General features: G+C 33.2%; 1 protein-coding gene across 1 annotated transcript; it reads left to right on the plus strand.

Moving 5' to 3' along the window:
* Positions 1-8,391: 8,391 nt before the first annotated feature.
* On the plus strand, positions 8,392-10,190 carry LOC127799503 (uncharacterized). The gene is made up of 4 exons (XM_052333583.1): positions 8,392-8,559; positions 8,680-8,804; positions 9,424-9,578; positions 9,716-10,190. The coding sequence occupies exons 1-4, from the start codon at positions 8,508-8,510 to the stop codon at positions 9,852-9,854; spliced, it is 471 nt and encodes a 156-aa protein (XP_052189543.1). The 5' UTR covers positions 8,392-8,507; the 3' UTR covers positions 9,855-10,190.
* The last annotated feature ends 574 nt before the right edge of the window (positions 10,191-10,764 follow it).

Below are 10,764 nucleotides of genomic sequence, written 5' to 3' on the forward strand. Positions count from 1 at the left end.
TCGCAATTGGGGAAAATACATCTGTGAAGTCCACACTTGGAATCTTACTATATCCCTTCACTACAAGTTTAGCTTTGTACCTCCCTTGTTCAATTCATGGTGTATCTTATTTCTTCTTGAATATCCACTTATATTTAACCGTTTTCCTGTTCTCAAGTAGTTTCATCAATTTTTAAGTACCATTTTTGTGTAAGAATTCCATCTCTTCTTGCATCGCTGTGATCCATCTCCCATATTCAATACAACTAACTGGTTCGAAATAAGTGGAAGGCTCTTTACTATAGTTAATATTTTTAGACACACTCAAAGAACAAGCAATAAGATCAGCTTCAACATACCTTTGAAGAGATCTAATATTTCTTTTGGACCTATCCTTAGTAATACAATTATCATGTGGATCGACACTTGCTTTCGAACTTGACTTGGGGCTTGACTTAATTTGAGATGACAATGGCTCAAATGTTTGACTCTTGTTAATTTCAAGCTCTACCTGAATATTAAAACTTTGGTGACCTATAGGGTTATATTATATTGCAAACGAACCATGAAGCATAACAATTTCATAAAAAATAACATCTCTACTAATTACAACTTTAGACACTTCTAGATCCCATAACTTAATAACCATTAACACTAGATTTATAACCAAGGAAGAGACACCGTTTAAACCTTAGTTCTAATTTTCCATTATCAATATGAATAAATGCAAGACATCCAAAAGTTTTCAAATCAGAATAATTCATAAGAGTATCTGACCATAACTCTTCTGGAGTTTTCTTATCAATAGTAAACGAAGGAGATCGATTAATTAGAAAACATGCCATGTAAGCAGCCTTGGCCCAAAAAGACTTAGATTAACCAATATTAGATAATATATATTGTATCTTTTTCATCAAGATTTTGTTCATTTTTTCGGCTACATCATTTTGCTATAGCATATTTAGAATTGTTAAATGCCTTAGAATTCCATTTTTCCTGTGGAAATCACTAAATTTATGTGAACAAAATTTTAAATCATTATTAGTGCAAAAATGCTTAATCTGTCTTTTAATTTATTTTTCAATCATAGTCTTTCACTATTTAGAAGTAGTAAAAACATCAATATTCTATTTCAAAAAGAATACCCAAACTTTCTTAGAAAAATCATTAATGAAAGTTAACATGTATCTAGCACCACCTTTAGAGGGTACTCTGGTCGGACCCTAGAGATTAGAATGGACATAGTGCAATATACCTTTTGTATTATGAATGTCTTTATTAAATCTGACCCATTTTTTACTTATTGAATACGCAATGTTCACAGAACTCTAGTTTTCCAATACACTGCCTTTCAAAAAGTCATTTTTTACTCAATTCAACCATACCTATTTTACTCATATGTTCAAAATACATATGTCATAATTGAGTGATATCGGTATTAGATAAAAAAGAAGTAGAAAAGAAAACATCACCTGTAACGGTAGAACCCTTCAGAACATACAATCAACGTCTTTCTTATTACCTTTCATTATAACGAGAGCCCTTTTACTGACCTTAATAAATTCACCATCACCAATGAATTTATGCCTATTCAAATTAAGAGTAATCAAAAAAATAAGATTTCTTTTGAGACCATGAACTTGTCTGACATCAGTTAAAGTTCAAACAATACCATCAAACATCTTGATTTTAACCGTTTTAATGTTAGAAATTTTACAAGAAGAATTATTACACATTAACATATCACCAGAAGTAATTTTTATATGTCAAAAACCAATCCCTATTCGGAGATGTATAAAACATGCATACTGTTTCTAGGATCCAATTTTCACTAGGTTTAGTAATCTCATTAGTTACCACCATAAGTTCCCCATCACTACTGTTATTTTAAATAACATTTGTTTAGCTAGAAATTTCAAATTATTTCTCTTTCTGGTCAAATTCCTGTCTTTTAAGTTTGTTTTAGCGCTTATAACACTCATTCTTTATGTTTTTTTCCTTTTTACAATAATTACAAATTTTTTATTTGTTTCTAGATTTAGATCTACTTTTCCTTCTACCAATAGAATTTATATCTTGTTTTTTTCTTTTAATCAACAAACCCTTTCCATGATTTTTAGAATTCCTTAATTACTGTTTATCAATTTTTTCTTTCAAAAATAAAATATCATAAATTTCATCTAGGGTGAAAGTGTCATGACTATAAAGTATGATGTCTCTAAAAGTTAAATAAAATGTTAGTAGAGAATATAACTATCGACGTTCAATTTCAGCCGACTGTGATTCGTTTTGGGCCGCAGTGAGTAAGTCCAAAGTGCCAAGAAGAAGAAAACAGAGGATTCAGACATGAGTCAACACCAGAATTTTTACGTGGTTCAGTCAGAACGATGTCTACTCCACGACCGCGCTCTGATTGTTCTTTTAGAACGGCGATGTCTCATTCTTCTCTCTGTCCTTGCCCCTCATGATATCTCCGATTCTTATTTATACCGAGGGGCCTTTACAATTTAGATAACATATAGAAATACAATGATTACATAATGAGGGACAAACAACCCTTATCATCTACACAAAACCAGGAGTGGGATCCTTATTATGAGGGGCATGGACTATTGCAGATAAAGTGAATAGTCCCTATCTCTGACTTCTCAGCAGCTTTACCACTTTTGCGAGCTGACGGTTTTAGGCCAGAGACCTGGGCAGTCTAGCGAACTGAGGGTTTTATTAGGAGTTCGTTAGTCGATTGTTGAGAGCTCGCTAGGGGGCTTTACCAGGAGCTCGTAAGGTGCTTGCTTTACGGGCTTCGGGCTTCGGTGGTGTATGGACTTCCTTTGACGAGGTTGCCTGGACTTTCTGGGCTCTGGGTGATTAGGCCAGCCCATTGGACTGAGCCCGACCCACGAGGAGTGAAACGGGAATGACGTATAACAATAACAAAATTAGACCCAAATTCTCATCATCATACTTAACCTCCATTCTTTTTAAATTAGAAATAATTTCTTTAAAAGCTGTTAGATAGTTTTCAATAAATGTACATTCTGTCATTCGATTAGAATACAACCTTTGGTTTAGATGCAACTTACTAGTCAAGCTCTTCTTCATACAAAGCTGTTCCAATTTCAACCATAGAGTAACAACATTTTTTTTCCTTTCAAAACATCCTGCAAAATTTGAATCAATAAATATAGATGTATTTGAGATAGTGCATTAAGATCCTTACGCTATTTTTCTTCAATACTCCATGAAGTTAGAACAGTAGGTTTTATGGCACACACCAAGAGAGGGGTGAATTGGTTATTTTAAAAACTTAATTGATAGAACTTTGAAATCCTTTTGGTTGAAAATAAAAACTCAATGCAAGTGAGGATAATGAAATGCTAGCAGTGATAAACAAATAAAAAGAAACATAAGCAAGAGAGAACACAAAGATTTATAGTGGTTCAGCTTAATCCAAGCCTAATCCACTACCTTATCTCCTCACTAATGATTTTTCAAACCATCCACTATCAACCCCCTACTCAACTCGAGTAGGTCCTCTAGTCTGAGACTAGGAATTACAACCTCCCACTCAAATGGGCCCTCTAGCTACACAAGTTAGGAAAATAACAACGATACAAATGAAAGAGAGAAGCTAAGAGTTAACACTCTTAGTTACAAGTTCTCTCACAATGAAAACTAGGCTTAAGAATAGATTTACAATGATAGAACAAAGCCTTGCATAGAAAAATATAACAATGAAATCACAGAAAACACTGTAAGCACGAATAAAATGATTTGTAATATTTAGATCATCTCGTTTCCGTCCATTAGCCTTCTCTTGATCATCCATGACATGTATATATAAGTGTCTCACAAAGTTGAAGAGAAATATAGCCGTTTGGAGCCGTTGGAATTTGTAAAAATAGCCGTTGGAAGCTTTCTACGAAACACATAGTCGACAGAGAAAATAGGTTAGTCGACTATTTCTTCAAGTAAAAAACCAAACATAGTCGACAAATAGAAAATGATAGTCGACTATTTCTAACACAAAAATCCCATAGTCGACAGATACATATGCACAATCGACTATTGTAAAATTGTGAAGAAAATTTTGAATTTTATGAACAAAAATAGTCGACAGATGAAAAGCCATAGTCAACTATCCTTATATGATAGTCGACAGATTTAAAAATAGTCGACATATGCCATAAATAGTCGACAGATCAAAAACAGCATAGTCGACTATTCTTAGGCATAGTTAACAGATTGAAGCCCACAGTCGACAGATGATAAAGATTTTCAACAGAATGAAGCTTGAAAACATTTCAACAGATGATAAGTAAATGCCCTCATTTTGTTTAATTTATATTTTACCTTCCATTTACTTTAATACATAAATGTAAATAAGAAAATACCCCCCATTTGGATTCAATAAAAATATCAAAAAAATCAAAATCCATAAGAATAAAAAAGTAGAATTTGGGTTTTAGTAGGAATTTAGGATTTTGCGATTTTACCACCTCCAAGATATACACTTTTAATTTCTTGAAAAATTCGTTAAAAATCATTTTATCACTAATGAATATTAGTTATTGAATTACCGAGAGTTAGTTTTCTAAAAAGAAAACATTTTCATATACGTCTCCTTATAAGGTGTTCTAACCTTCTAGACTTAGAAAAAGATGACTTTGAACTCTCGATAATTGAAATTCCTTTGGTTTTCATTCTCACAAAATAATACTTGATATTGAAATTGATTTATGTTAAAAATCACAACCTTGATTCTAACTTAGGGATTAAATAAAATATTATTTTTCATCATCAAAACTAAATATATAAAAATAAAACAACACATGATTGTGGCATTTTTTCAAAGCACAAAAATGCATCATCTAAATCCATTTGTGCCAAAATTGCACGCATCTTAACATGTCATAGCGAAAATCTAATATTTCAGTCCAACAAAGAGATATCGTACTTCAACGTAGCTATTAAATAACCCTGAATAGTATCAAATAATTGATAAATAAGAAATTTAATTAAAAACAGACCAAAAGTATCAAATCTGCCCCAAATCTAGGCAAAAAATAGATTTGAAACTAGGCTAATGGATTTGTTGAATCTGGAGTTGGTCGAATCTTCGTAGATTGGGTAAAACCAAATTTGGGTCAAATCTGGGTGAGAAGCTTAAAACTTCTTTAACGACAGAAAATTACAGGGATGTGTGGCGAAGCCCGAGGAAAGTCGCAGTTGCCGGAGGTGATGATTGGCTAGCACCAATCAAGATAAGCCATTAATCAACAGCAAGGATGAGGTCGAATGAGAAACAACTCGTTATGGAAGACGGTCACGAAAAGGAAGACCGACGGTCATCGGTGTTAGGCGAGGGTACAGAGTAAGGCAGAATTCGAGCAGGGCCTTACAATCGATGGCGAGGAACTGTCGAACAAAACAGAGGCAGCCGAGAAGTTGACAACGACGACATGTGTGAGTGGTCGGTGAAGGCAAAGCAACGTGGGCCGTTGATCGAAGATCACAATGGCGAGGCAGTTAAGCAGCGTCTGATGGCGTACCAATGGAAAAACTAGAGACTTCAATTGAGAAAAAAACCCTAAGTGGACTACAATGGTGACAACGTAGTCAATAAAGGCAGCTAGCAATAAGGATGTCGATAGCGGCAATGGCTATGGTAGGGCAACAATACTCTGGCTAGATGATGAAGATGTGCGGATCCAACGGTTGAGATTTGTCAAACGTTGATGATTTGATTCAACGACTTTGATACTGGTTTGTTACGAGATTAGATCGAAACAGACCATTAATCACATACACAAACATAGAATTTTATGTAGAACATCCAAATTAGGAAAAATTACGGGTAAAAAGAATAAAACATCACTATACAACTTTTAGTACAATAATTTCAATGATCTGAGCACTTATTTATATACTTAAAATCATATATATATATATATGAAATTCTATTTTAATTAAAAAATAATTCATGAAAATATTCCTTTAGATAAATAAGTCAAGAGAATATTTTTACAAATAAGATAAATTTCACTCAAAATAAAATTTAATAACATTCCAATCACAGTCAAATTTGAAATGCTAATCTCTATCTAAGTTAGAAATCCAAATGAATTAGTATCTTGAGTCATAATTATCACAATTGGTATTGAAATATTTTCATAGAATATAGTATTCATACTAATATAAAGGCATTATTATCGTTTTTAAATTTTTCTATTACAAAATTTAGTAACATAAAGCTGGTCTTTTAAATAATTACTCCCCACAAAAATAACATTAAATGTGGCAATAATTCGTTGAATACTCATTCTAAATGGATCTAATTTGATCAATAAAAATTACCCCTCAAGTAGTCTCGGGTGGGTGGTGGAGTCCATTACATGATTTCACAAGCATTTAACAAATTCAGTTAATTTAGATGGTTACTCCACAAATTTTTATATTAAAATTTTGTTTAACCAGAGAATAAAATATATATATATATTTATATATATACCTGCACCTGCACACATACGAGTTAGGGAAAAGGTATACGTACTACTAATGAATTATAAATTTTTATTTTATTAAACATAATACTCATGCATTATGCAAAATTACAAATGCAGCATCGATACATCGTAAACCACAGCCATCGAAGCACTTATCATCTTTACAGTGAGCATATATTTCACCTGAAATTACTTTTAGAAAATAAGAAAATCTAATATTATTAAAATTATACTCGACCCGAGCATACAATAAAAGATGGGGGGGGGCCCAAATTCAAATTCTGAAAATTGGGACCGTAATCAGAATTGGCTGATTTGGTTGGGAGGGACACTGATAATGGGGACTACTAGACGCTTTCGGTTTCCATGATCGATCTCCAATGGTGGATGACAGCACAGCAGGAGGGCGATGCTGCCTTTGAAAAAGTTGAGTGAAAAGGGACCCCACCACCCCACGCTTAAATATTATTATATCTTACCAACATCTAAGGTCTTGTCAAATGTTAAATCTATGAACAATATCAAAAATCATGACAAGCTTGTGTTGTGTGGTGAATTACTGTTACTAAAATTCAAATTTTCGTGATCTTTATTTTAAAATAATAAAATTTAATATTTAAAATATATCACCAGGACTTAAATTAGATGAGTATTGAATCAATTCAAACTTATTTAGAAACGATATATACTAATAATAATATCAAGAAACATATCACCAGAACTTAAATTGGTGAAAAATGATGTAACAGTTAAAATATGATTTTTTGATATATACTTAATATTCTGAAATTAATTATAGTTATATCATTTTTCTTATAATAATATTTACTTAGTGATATTTTATTCTTTTTATTTATAATTTTTTTATACAAAATTCTGTATTCATATAATTAATAGTTTAATTATAATTTATTTTCAGTCCAATTTCATAACACCACCAAAGCTGGGTTCGGGGCTGCAGCCTGCAGGGATGAAAAAGGACAAAGATGAGTTCATGGCATGACTGTCTATCTATATATATATATATGGAAGGATAGTGTTTTTTGATGCATTCTTTCTTGTTGGGAATAAAGAAGTAGAGAGATCTTTTGAACAAAACAATTTGGTCTTGTTTAATCTTTTATTTCATCGGAATTTGCGGATTGCTACATGCGAATTTACAAACAAACAAAAAAACTCCTGTCAGTTGGTTGTATGATGATCACCCAAGGAAAAGTCAATCAATGAATTGGGTCATCTTTAATTTGAGCTCTCTTGTGGACCCTCGCTTCAACTCTTAATTATTTGAATATTATACGATCGCATCAATCATCTTTTTACAGATAAATTATTTTCATACCTTAATGTTTGGAATTTTACCCTTTTTCTTATAATTATTTGGCAGAAGATGTTATTATATTAAAATTCAGGGTAAAACACGTCATAAAATTAGTACTTTTAAGAGTAGTAATGATATATATATAAATGGCTTTGTCTTTTTTGACATTAATAATTAAATTTCAAGCCAATCAAGTCTTGGAGGTCACGTGATTGCTAGCCCTTAGGATATGTGAAATGACACGTGCTTACATCGGAGATAAACACATCATCCATGAATTTAATCTAGTAATATCTTGGAACATCTATTGTTGGTTGTCGCCCTCTAAAGATTTTTATTAATCCCACTATCTGCTGTTCCTAAACCGGGGGCTGCTGCCATTGCCACCCACTGAACCGAGAGTTTTGTGCAATTAACCCTGATTAAACGGGCCCCACGCAAAAGTCACCAAATTTTTATTATTAATTAGCAAATAAAAAAGAAAAATAACGTCACCTACTGTTTCTTTACCCTTACCCAATCTCTGGTACATTGTATAATATATTATACTTGGGGGATAAGATCAAGAAAACAATTATCCAACCCCCCCTCCCCCACTGTCATCTTTATAAATAAAAGCTTTCTTAACAAAGACAAAAGTGCTTTGTGGATGAACACAAGAAGAAGAAGTTGGCGGTTTCTGGTTTTGTGAGGTCGAAGGAATTATGGGTTCCCTCATGGCAGGCTGGGACTCGCATGTCCCTGATCCTAGAATTGGTAGGCTCGATCTTCACCAATTTCTAAGCCCTCTTTTTGCTCTCTGTGGTCAGTTGTTAGGGTTTCTGATATATAATGTTTAATCATAAGTGGAATTCATTTTAATTACTTTAATTGCAGTGAAGTTGGAGAGAAACAAGTCAGTGACCAAAGACGAGATCGAAGCCTACTGGAAGTCCAAGAAGAAAGCTGAGGATGAGCATCTCAGAGCCATTTCTGATGTTTTACTCAAGAGGAATCTGCAGGTATACATACATACATATATATATATCATCCCCATCACAGTCTAACTCCTAGAACGTTCATCAATTCTTTCTGGGCCGAGTTATATTAGTTTGTGGATTGTTTGTAAGTTTTGACACATAACATACCCCAAAAAAAGAAGAATCTTTATCCATGCTTCAGTTGTCTTTTGATATATATATATAGCTCAGTTGGTAGAGAGTTTCACTCCATATACGTACAGTTGGGTGGTTGCAATTATATACGAGTTGGATCTAGAACCAGCTCACTATCTTAAAATAGCTAAGCCAATGGTTTTAGAAGGGATTTATATAACTTTAAAAGGTATTTATTAGTGCCCTTTTTGGTGAATTTCTTCCTTATCATCTTTTTTGGAGCCCTGGATTGGATTTCTTCATTATGTACGTCAATTGCACCCAAAATTCATCTTGAAAGTGAATCATATATACATATACATATATTATATTCCGGCACCGGATATATATATAAGCCAGAGAATTGCAATTTGTTTTAGAGATAGAAAATGCTAATTTAATGAAGGTTACGTTTTGAATGTTGATGATTTGTTGGAGTGGTCCTTAATTAGTCCTGATGATATGATATATTGATTGATGGTGGCAGCAACAAAACATATTAAATGAGACGGGGGGAGGGAAGTTTCAGAGATCAAACTCTCTGCCTTTGGCCAGAACGAAACAGGGTATGGGTCTCCACCTGGAAACGGAAATCGGCCAGGACCATGATAGCTTCGACAACATCATAGCCAAAAGTGGATGGTATGTATGTTCTTTCCTCAAATTTATTATTATCAATCAAAAACAGACCATTAATTTCAATTGATTATGGTTGATATGTTAATTGATGCTTAAATAAATATATATATATAATTGATGCCATTTATACATGAATGCAGGTGGACAAGAAGCAACTCAGCGTTTTTGAACGAGCCGCCGGTGCTGGCGCCGGAAGGCTCACACAAGTACGTGTCTCAGTTCCATATAGCCAACATGGCCCAGTCCAAGCCCGAGAGTCACACTGGAATCACTGCTTAACTGAGATCTTTGTGCGTGTATATATGGGCGTGTGTGTGTATGTGTGTCTTCTATCTAAGTATGTAACCCCTCTCTCTCTCTCTCACTCACTATATATATATATATATATGTCTTATATGTATATAAGTGGGATATATCCGTATCCATACACTAATAATAGGGTGTAATAGGGTGGTGGTTTGTGACCGTATCTATGTTGTCTAATACGATGAATCCCTCCCAGACTAAAGAGGGATCGGACGGCTGACAGCATTTCCCTGATACTATATGAGCCAATTTTTGTTGGTTCTTCTATCTTCTATATATATATATATATAGATTTGTGGCCTTGCTTTCTGGGTCATCCGCAATTATTTTGTCTTTTGCTTTTCTTAGTTATTTGTGTGAGCGCAAGCTCAACTGGAAATGGAAACTAGATAGATAATCTTATTTTTAATTTACAATATTCCGTTCTATATATAAACAATTTAAAGGTCAAACATGAAATTAGACAGTCATTTAAGATTGGATCCAGATTGGCAACTAGAACAATCTGGTTGATCCATCTGGTACGAGTTTTATTTACTTGATTTGGTTCTAGTTCTATTTTCTGGGCTAGATAAACATCAGGTCTTAATTAAATTATCAACTTTGTGAACGTGATCTAATATGTTTAATCCAGAATTTCTTTTCTTAATATTACTTTTCTTCTCTAATTTCTATTTGATTTATGTAGCGGGTTTTTTTAATTTTATTTTTTCAAAATCTACTAATTAGAAGTTTTAAATTATAAAATTATAGCACAATCTTAAAGATTTTAGAACTGGCAATCAATCTAACTGAACTTAAGTTTAATTAAATTGAATTAATTTGGTTTTGATTCATGATTGTGTCGATTTTGAGTTCAAAATTTGAGAGCTCGTCGCTGGGA

This window comes from Diospyros lotus, chromosome 4 (assembly GCF_014633365.1).
Source record: "Diospyros lotus cultivar Yz01 chromosome 4, ASM1463336v1, whole genome shotgun sequence".
NCBI classification, from domain to species: Eukaryota; Viridiplantae; Streptophyta; class Magnoliopsida; order Ericales; family Ebenaceae; genus Diospyros; species Diospyros lotus.

What these genes read in the sequence shown, in the direction of transcription:
- LOC127799503 (XM_052333583.1), top strand. Translation starts at nt 8,508, where the DNA reads ATGGGTTCCCTCATGGCAGGCTGGGACTCGCATGTCCCTGATCCTAGA. An exon ending in TGTCCCTGATCCTAGAATTG is followed by an intron (nt 8,560 to 8,679) that starts GTAGGCTCGATC and finishes CTTTAATTGCAG; the next exon opens with TGAAGTTGGAGAGAAACAAG. An exon ending in ATCATAGCCAAAAGTGGATG is followed by an intron (nt 9,579 to 9,715) that starts GTATGTATGTTC and finishes ACATGAATGCAG; the next exon opens with GTGGACAAGAAGCAACTCAG.